Here is a 9997-nt window from a genome sequence, read left to right on the forward strand (position 1 = left end):
GTCTCTTTAGTAGGTCTCTTTATTAAAAAAATAAGCTATTATTTAATTTTTCTTTTTACTTATTATTAACTATAGTAGCTTAGTAGGTCTCTTAAGAAAAATTATTAACAGACGATAAACGCTTACAAAAATAGGATATTCTCCATTTTGTGAAAATTTTCATCTAGTTATAAATACATAAACAGAATGAAAACACACAAGAAGTTTGGAGTTACATGGTTCGACAAAATTATTAGTTTATAATATGAAAAAGAACCACAAACCGAATATCTTAATTATTGTTAATAAAATTTTGGTTTTGGGGATATACAATTATAGATTGAGTTTAGGGCTTTAGGCTAGTTGCTACTCATAAATTGGTTTTCTATATTGCAGCCACCAGCCAGTGACGTACGCTTTATGTTGATGTGATAGTACTTTAACTTGATTTTATGTAAAATTAAATATAGAATGTTTAGTATATCTTTGGTTGTAATTTTCTGGTTTAATTTTAAATAATTTTTAGTTTTAGAATTTTATGGAAAAAAAATAAAATATTGTTTAATTTCCTATTTTTACCTTTTATTTTTATTTTCCTTTTACAAAATTTTGAAAATTAAAAATATTAAAAATAAAAAGTATAAATGTAAATCTTACACACCGATATATGGCCATATATTGATATATTTATTGCTAAATTTTAGTATTGGCTTATTTGAGTTATTTCTGTTGATGGAAACATTATTGCATGTCCACTATTTTATGCAAAAGATTTGAAATGTAAAAGAAAAGAATGTTTTTCTAACAATTCTATGTATTGGACCTTTTTGTGTGAAATGGCTGCCTTATAAATGTCAATTTTTTGTTGGTACATTATATTTTTGGCATCTTTTTATTGTTAACATCTTTCTCTATGGTTTGTTAAGACAACTAAGTACTTATCATTTCCATCAAATTTCAGATTTAGAAATCTCCTTGTTAACTGGTTTAATAGCAGTTAATTCCGTTTGGGCTCTGTTCGGAGAGTTCTCTTTCTCTCAACAGGAGAGACTTCTGAGAACTTCGGATTCTTCTCCAAAAAAGGGAGTTTTATTTTAGCTTTGAATCAACCACCAGATCTTCTTTTCCACATAACACGTACCCCTCTTGAACCATCATAATCACCTAAGCCTGAAACACACAACATTTAAACCTTCAATTTTCTCTCATTATGAACAACATTGAAGGAAAAGTCATAAAGCTTAATAAGCCTGGAGAGTTGGGATATAAAAAAGACTGCTTAAATGTAGTGGGCAAGGTTATAAGTGACAAGAAGATAAAGTTCAAAACATACAAAAATGCCTTGCTGGGAATGTGGGAAAACCCTCAAGGAGTGGCAGTTACAGACATTGGATGGAAGAAGATGTTATTCAGCTTCAAAGACAGGAAGAAAGGGCTGCAAATTATGCAGAATGGACCATGGAGTGTCAAAGAAAATATGGTAAATCTTCGACTATGGAGGGAGGGCGAGTTTGTTTTCGAAGTTGACCACAATTATATGGAATTCTGGATTCAAGTGCATGGCATTCCACATGACTTCATGGAGAAAGAAACATGTATTCTCATCGGAGACATGTTAGGAGTTTTGGTGGAAGCGGAAGAACCAAAAACAGATGGAGTCCTGAGGAGAACTTATCTGAGAATCAGGGTGAGTATTAACATTACTAAGGCTTTACCTACAGGATTCTGGTTAGATAGAGAGAATTTGCCACCTTTGTGGGTTTTCTTCAAGTATGAGAGACTGCCGGACAGCTATTGCTTCAACTGCGGCATACTAGGGCATGAGAAGAAAACATGCAAGAATCCGACAGCCATGGCATGCTGGGATCCAACCAAGAAGAAATATGCACCGGGACTGGGAGTAAGCCAGGGTCGAACAAGTCCAATCATGGGAGGAGGCACCTCAGAACAAGGAGGATGGAGGCAGAATGGGGAAGAGCAGGCGCGTGAACAAAGGACCCCCGAGAGAGAGAGTAGCGAAGAACGAAGCTCTGAGGAGAGTAGGTTTATGGCACAGAGAGTCTCACAGCAGAAAATCCGGGAGGAAAGTGTATGGGAAAACCAAATGAGGAGAGAAGAAGAAATGGTAGACGCAGAAGAGCAGGTAGAAGAAGATCCTAGAATCCCTGATTTTCAGGAAAAGGGGGATACGCAACAAGACCTAGGTACAGCCTATAAAATAAGCAACCTAATTAAAGAAATAAGGGAGAGGAAGAATGAATGGGCCAACATCCAAAAGGCCCAGAAGGAAGAAAGGAGGAATGAGGCTAAGGAAACATATGCAAATGAACATACAAGGGAGATTGGTCCCAAAACAGGGGCTTTATACCAACAAGCAAGGAAAGGTGAAGGAACTGGACTGAATAAATTTACAACTGAAGGGGAAGAAGTGAACAGCTATAAAATAGGAGAATGGCATATGGGCCAGGAAAATAAAGAAAAAGAAACCATTGGCCAAGAGTTAAAAAGGCTTATGTTAGCAAGGAAGTGGACCAAACAAACGTGTGAAACCAGAATAGAGGAAAAAGAAAACCAAGAACTAATGAAGGGAGAAAAAGAGAAGAATGCTTTACGGAGTCCATCTGAGGAAGCACAGAATGCAAAACAAAAAGGGGTGGATCAACAAGTCAAGCCAGGGGAGAACATCTATTATATTGAGCTAGCAAGTGATGAAGATGAAGAGAAAGGAACGGAAGCACAGACAGTTTGGAAAACGGGACTAGCAAAAAAGTTGGAACTCAAGCTGAACCTGAAGAGGAAACGAGAAACCGAAAAGATTCCAATGCTAACTTACAGGGAAGAGCAGGAGGATCAAGAAGACAGAGAACCCAAGAAGACAAAGAACAGCTTCAACACCAAGACTACAGGGGAGTATCAACTAGTTAAATATGGTTCTGGTCAGATTATCGGAATACAAATGGCTGAGGAGGCGGGCCTAAACATGCCCCAACCCCAGCCATGAGTATCATTAGCTGGAACTGTCGGGGAATAGCGGCTGCCTCGACAGTCTCTGAGTTACATAATCTTTGTAAAAAAGTAAAGCCGCTTATAGTGTTTTTAATGGAAACCAGGGCCAATCAAGATAGAATGAATAGGATAAGAAGAAGGCTGAATTTTGACAAGTCATTTTGCGTAGAACCCCGGGGCTTGTCCGGTGGGCTATGTTTGTTACGGAAATCTAATACTAATATCAATGTTTATGAGTGGTGTGATAACTATATTAAAGCTAGTATTAATATCAATAATGGTATGAATTGGCAGGGAGTTTTTGTGTATGGTAACCCAGTTTTTCAGAAGCGAAGAAGACTTTGGCAGGAGCTAACGGTTAATAATAGGAGCAGGGAAGAACCTCAAGCGTTCTTGGGGGACTTCAATGATATTCTAAGTCAAGACGAAAAGGTAGGCCTTCATCCACAGCCAAGAATTTATTTGAATACTTTTAAAAGGTTTGTAGATGAGAATCTTTTAATGGATATTGATCTTAAAGGAAGTAGGTACACTTGGTATAGCAACCCAAGAAACAACCTTATCACTAGGGAAAGGCTAGATAGGGTGTTAGTGAATTGGAAATGGCTGAATATACATCAGAATGTTATTCTAAGAGCTGCTCCGGCCATAAGTTCGGACCATTGCGCCCTTATTTTGGAAACACAACCGAGAGATCGGATAAAAAAAGAATTCAAGTTTGAGGCCTTTTGGGCTGAGTATGAGGAGTGTGAAGAGGTAGTTAGAAGAAGTTGGGAGCAGGATGCAGGAAACAAAAACTGTTGGAGTCAGTTTAATAGAAACAGGAGCAAATGCATAAGGGAATTGACGGAGTGGAGCAGGAGAAAGTTCAAAAGAGCATATAAAGAAATAGAAAAAAAGAAAGAAGAGCTACATCAAATTCAGGAGGGCAATATGACAGACAGAGATCAGATAAGAGAAAAGGAATTGAAGAATCAGATAACTGAGCTTTGGAAACAAGAAGAAAAATTCTGGGGGAAAAGATCAAGGTTGAAATGGCTAAAATGGGGAGACAAAAATACTGCCTTCTTTCATGCAACAACCATACAAAGAAGAATGAGGAATAGGATAGACAAATTAAAAAATGAGGATGGACATTGGATACAGGGAGAAGGAGACATAATGAGGCTAGTAGAAACACATTTCACCAAATTGTTCACTTCGGAAGGGGATAGGAACATGGAAGACTGCATAAGAGAGATTCCTACGAGGGTCACGAAAGAGATGAATGATGATCTTATGGAAAAGATAAAAGATGAGGAGATCAAGGAAGCAGCTTTTAGCATGGGAAGCTTAAAGGCCCCGGGACCAGACGGGTTAAACGGACTTTTTTTCTAAAAACATTGGGATATTCTGGGTAAAGAAGTGTGTGGTGTGGTGAGGCAAATCTTTGAAGAAGGTAGATTACCAGAGGACTTAGGAGAGACAATTGTGGTTTTGATTCCCAAAGTGAGGCAACCGGAAAGCCTGAACCATCTCAGATCCATAAGCTGTTGTAATTTCATATATAAGATTGTGACGAAGGTATTGGTTGGAAGGTTAAGGAGAGTTCTTGATGTCATCATATCTTCGGTTCAGAGCGCCTTTATAAAGGGCAGACTAATACAAGATAATATAGTAGTGGTGCAGGAAGTTTTTCACAAATTAAACGGAAAAGGAAATAATGGAAGCAATGACATAGCCATCAAATTGGACATGAACAAGGCTTATGACAGATTGAAATGGAATTTCTTGCAAAGGGTTATGGAAAAGTTCGGCTTCAGCAGAGAATGGGTGAAATTGATGATGAGTTGCGTTAAGAGTGCCACTTACAGATTTAAGATCAATGGAAAATTGTCAGCCAAGATCCACCCTCAAAGGGGACTCAGACAGGGAGATCCTCTATCGCCCTATCTCTTTATCTTAGCAGCGGAAAGCTTTACCATACTAATGGAAAGGGTGTTGACGGATAACCTCATTTCAAGAATTAGATTAGCCCCAACTGCACCGGTCATAACTCACCTATTATTCGCGGATGATTGTATCATTTTTGCAGGAGCGCAAGAAGAGGAGATTTACCAACTAATTCAGATCTTAAACAAGTACACAGAGGCATCAGGACAGAGAATAAATACTGAGAAATCCGGTCTGATCTTCAGAAGCCATGTATCGATTCAGAGGAGAGTAAATATTGAAGAGATCACCGGAATGGCATCGTGGGAAGAACCAGGAAGATACCTAGGATTACCAACTACATGGGGCAGATCCAAGAACAAGGCGCTAGAATGGATACAAGAGAAGATTCTAGATAAAATGCAAGGATGGAAGGAGAAACTTTTAAATCAAGCCGGGAAGGAGGTTTTGATAAAAGCTGTTATACAAGTGATTCCAGTCTAAGCCATGAACATCATCAAATTTCCCAAGTCTTTTCACAGAAAAATTGAATCAGCAATTGCGAGATTCTGGTGGACTAACTATGGCAAGGAAAGAAGTATTCACTGGAAGAGCTGGACAAAGATGACCAGAAACAAATTGAACGGAGGATTGGGGTTTAAGGATTTTGAGTGCCAAAACATAGCTCTCTTGGCTAAGCAAGCTTGGAGACTTCTAAAGGAGGAAGATGCAATATGGGCCCGGATTCTAAAGGCCATTTATTATCCTAATTGCAGCCTATGGGAAGCAGGGAGAGGACGGAACACATCATGGATATGGAAGAGCATCTTGGAAGGCAGAGATTTTCTCAGAAGGAAGGGAAGGTGGAGTGTAGGAAGCGGAGCAGGAATAGATATTTGGGAAGATAATTGGGTGGTAGGAACAGAAAAGTTGAGGAGAGTCAGAGAAACCCAGCATAGAAAAGTCAGCGAGCTAATAAGAGAAGGCGAGGGCTGGGACTTAGAAAAAATTAGGGATATTTTTCATGGTGATGAGCTTGAACTGATAACTAGAACGCCCATCAGTTTGATCAACAAGAAGGACCATCTTGTTTGGCCATATAGGAACGACGGACAGTACTCAGTCAGATCCGGATACCAGGTAGCAAAGGAGGAGAAAGATACAAGGGTAGAGACAACGCTCGGCAAAGCTTCAACAAGCCATAACTTGAAGGAGATATGGGAGAGGATTTGGAGATTACCAGTTCCGGAAAAGGTCAAAATGTTTTTATGGAAAGCGGTGCATGAAATTCTGCCAGTGAATGCAAAATTACATCAGCGCAGAAGTGCACCTACACCGATGTGCAGCATATGCTAGGAACAAGAGGAGACTATTGAACATATGCTACTATTATGCTCGTGGACTAGAGCGGTGTGGTTTGGTTCTAGTCTTCAAATCGTGCCTACGGCTTTTAATGTGGGATCATTTGAAAAATGGTTAATGACTACAATTGACAAAATCAAGACTGAGGCAGGAAATGAACAGGACAAAGTATTGTGCAACCTAGGATGTGTGTGTTGGTGCATTTGGAAAGCAAGGAACAAGCACATATTCCAGCAGACAAGACTCAATCCACAACAGACAATAATTCATTCAGAACAGATTGCAGCAGAACACATAATAGCGACAAAGGACTTAAACAGAGACAACAAAGATATAACAGGAAGGAATGGAGAGAGTAGAAGAATTACCTGGAGGCCTCCTCCTCGCAGCAAGGTGAAAGTTAACATAGACGCGGCCTTTCACAGGGAAACAGGAATCGCAGCATCAGCAGCAATAATCAGGGACTGGCAAGGAAAAATTATTACAGGAATAACATCAAAATTCAAGACAGTATCAGTTTTAGCAGCTGAAGCACAAGCATATAGACAAGCTATTATTCTCACAAAAAATCTCCAGATAAGGAATTGTATAATCGAATCAGATTGTTTACCTCTAGTTCAAGCGATCAAGGCAAGAACGCCCTTAGCTGAAGCAGACGCAATCATCAGGGACATTCTGCTAATGCTGGAAGAGGCGCCGGATGTCGGAGCTACTTGGACTCCACGCGAAGGTAACATCTTAGCTCACCAACTGGTAGCAAGAAATCAGCTTCAGAGGCAGTGGGCAGTATCTCCGCCTGTACAGGTCAGGAACATAATCAGAAAGGAAGCAGGATTCGCCAATCTTCACAACAAACATTACAATCAAAATCATGATAACCAGGTTTCAGTTTCAACCAACCTTCAAGAAGGTCAAAGTGATGAAGTATTACAGGGGCGGGTGGAAGCCGAAACCTGGATTAAGCATGCATCACAGAGGGATCAGCAGCTTCAACCCACGTCTTCACAAAGGCCGACGAATGGCTCCAGCAGGGACACTGACGGCATAAGGAGGAAGCGTGGTGGTGGGAACGAAGCCAGATTTCTGTCTGGGCAGAACCTCGCTCGGCACAGGGGCGGCAGCGGAGAAACCACGAATGCGAGATCACCATCTGAAGGAAGAAACCAACGACGCCTCCGGGAGTTCCAGCGAGGAACGGACTCCGCGCCGGCTAACCACAGACCGTCAACAACAACTGCGATGCAAAATGAGGGTGGTCAGTCTGCCAAGGAGGAAACATTACAGGATCAGCACCATGCACGAAGGTTCCGGGCTCAGTACGGAGGTCAGTTGTCAACGGCGGAGCGCGAAGAAGAAGCTTGTCTCGCATGGTAGAATCGGGTTGTGAGGGTGGAGAGAAGAGCGAATTCAGTTTCTGGGGGTGAAAATTAAAAATAAAAAGTATAAATGTAAATCTTACACACCGATATATGGCCATATATTGATATATTTATTGCTAAATTTTAGTATTGGCTTATTTGAGTTATTTCTGTTGATGGAAACATTATTGCATGTCCACTATTTTATGCAAAAGATTTGAAATGTAAAAGAAAAGAATGTTTTTCTAACAATTCTATGTATTGGACCTTTTTGTGTGAAATGGCTGCCTTATAAATGTCAATTTTTTGTTGGTACATTATATTTTTGGCATCTTTTTATTGTTAACATCTTTCTCTATGGTTTGTTAAGACAACTAAGTAAAAATGAACAAATCTATGTGTCACTTTTGTGCTTCTTTTCATAACTTCCCTTACTTTTCAGATGAGAATCCATTCACTTTAGATAAATGATATAGTACTTGAAAAGTGGCGCCGACTTATTAAAAAAAAATAAAAATTAATATTTAATTTAAAAAATATAAAAATAAATAATTTTAAAAAAAATTAAAATTTATTATAAAAAATAAATTAGGTAAAATTTAGACACGAATTTATAAATACTATAAAATTGACGTTTACTTTATTTGTAATTTTCTTTTTTTTTTTTACGTGAAATCTTTCATTTTTAAAAAATATTAGTTCAAGAGACATATTTTAAGTATTTATTTTTTTATCCTTTTCAAATTAAATTAATATTAGTGGATTATATTTGTATCTTTATCTCATTTATTTTTTAAAAGGGTAAATTATGATTTTGACATTTGAAAAAATTATTTTAAATAAAATGATCCTTAAAATAGAGAAAGACGATGCACATGAAAAATTAGTAAAATTTGTCCTGTTAAAAAAAAGTTATGCCTATCTTTCTATTTTTTATGGATTATTTGTTAGAAATAAATTTTTTGTTTTTTTTTACGTGAAATCTTTCATTTTTAAAAAATATTAGTTCAAGAGACATATTTTAAGTATTTATTTTTTTATCCTTTTCAAATTAAATTAATATTAGTGGATTATATTTGTATCTTTATCTCATTTATTTTTTAAAAGGGTAAATTATCATTTTGACATTTGAAAAAATTATTTTAGATAAAATAACCCTTAAAATAGAAAAAGACGATGCACATGAAAGATTAGTAAAATTTGTCCTGTTAAAAAAAAGTTATGCCTATTTTTCTATTTTTTATAGATTATTTGTTAAAAATAAATTTTCTCAATGTCAAAAGACTAATTTATCCTTTTAAAAATAGAAATATTAGGAGATTAATATTTTTTTATTAATATTAACTAATACTTTTAATTAGTATTTTATTTTTATACTATTAAGATTTATAGTTTAAAATTTAGTATTTTATAATTTATAATTTAAAATTTAAAATTTAACTAACACTGTATTCTTTGAATATTAAGTACTAAGCATAAAAATACGTTTGTTGATTAAATATTGACCCAAAACGATTATTTGTTGATTATGCAGTATTGTTATTTAAAAAATAAATGATAAATATATTCATTTAATTTGAGAAAGAACCAAATTAAATATTTAAAATATATCTCTTCAACTAATATTTTTCAAAAATAATTATTTTTATTAACCTTAAAATTTAATAAATTAAAGATCCCTTATGTAGATCTAAAAATGTATTTGTAGGTGTAGATTCTATATGTCTAACTTAGCTTAATAACACTAAGTAATCTAGCAGACGTCTGGACAATTTAGGTGAAGCAGTGTCAATATAAAAAGTGGCATAATTTAGCTCCTCTCAATAGCATTAATTGTTATAGTTTATTGTTAATAACTGAATTTTATTTTGTTATTTTAACGATGATATCTTCATGTAAAGATATTATAAATCATTAGATAATTTAGTTAAATATATTAAATTATTTATAAATTAAAGATCCTTTATGTAGATCTAAAAATGTATTTGTAGGTGTAGATTCTATATGTCTAACTTAGCTTAATAACACCAAGTAATCTAGCAGACATCTGGACAATTTAGATGAAGCAATGTCAATATAAAAAGTGGCATAATTTAGCTCCTCTCAATAGCATTAATTGTTATAATTTATTGTTAATAACTGAATTTTATTTTGTTATTTTAATAATGATATCTTCGTGTAAAGATATTATAAATTATTAGATGATTTAGTTAAACATATTAAATCATCTAACCGTTTATAATGACATTTTCGTTATTAAAAAAGTCAATTATTTTTACTTTACTATATCATTGGGTCACCTAATAAGTTAGTTTTTTATGACTCATATTCTTTGTTGTTGTTGAATATGTTGTGAGAATCAATCATAAAAAATAATTTAA

The 9997-nt window shown here is 35.8% G+C and overlaps 1 protein-coding gene across 1 annotated transcript; it reads left to right on the forward strand.

Moving 5' to 3' along the window:
- LOC107620148 lies at nt 2977-5400 on the forward strand. The gene is made up of 2 exons (XM_016322359.1): nt 2977-4340; nt 4563-5400. Exons 1-2 carry the CDS (start codon nt 2977-2979, stop codon nt 5398-5400), a joined length of 2202 nt encoding a protein of 733 aa, XP_016177845.1.

The sequence above is a fragment of the Arachis ipaensis genome, chromosome B10, assembly GCF_000816755.2.
Source record: "Arachis ipaensis cultivar K30076 chromosome B10, Araip1.1, whole genome shotgun sequence".
NCBI classification, from domain to species: Eukaryota; Viridiplantae; Streptophyta; class Magnoliopsida; order Fabales; family Fabaceae; genus Arachis; species Arachis ipaensis.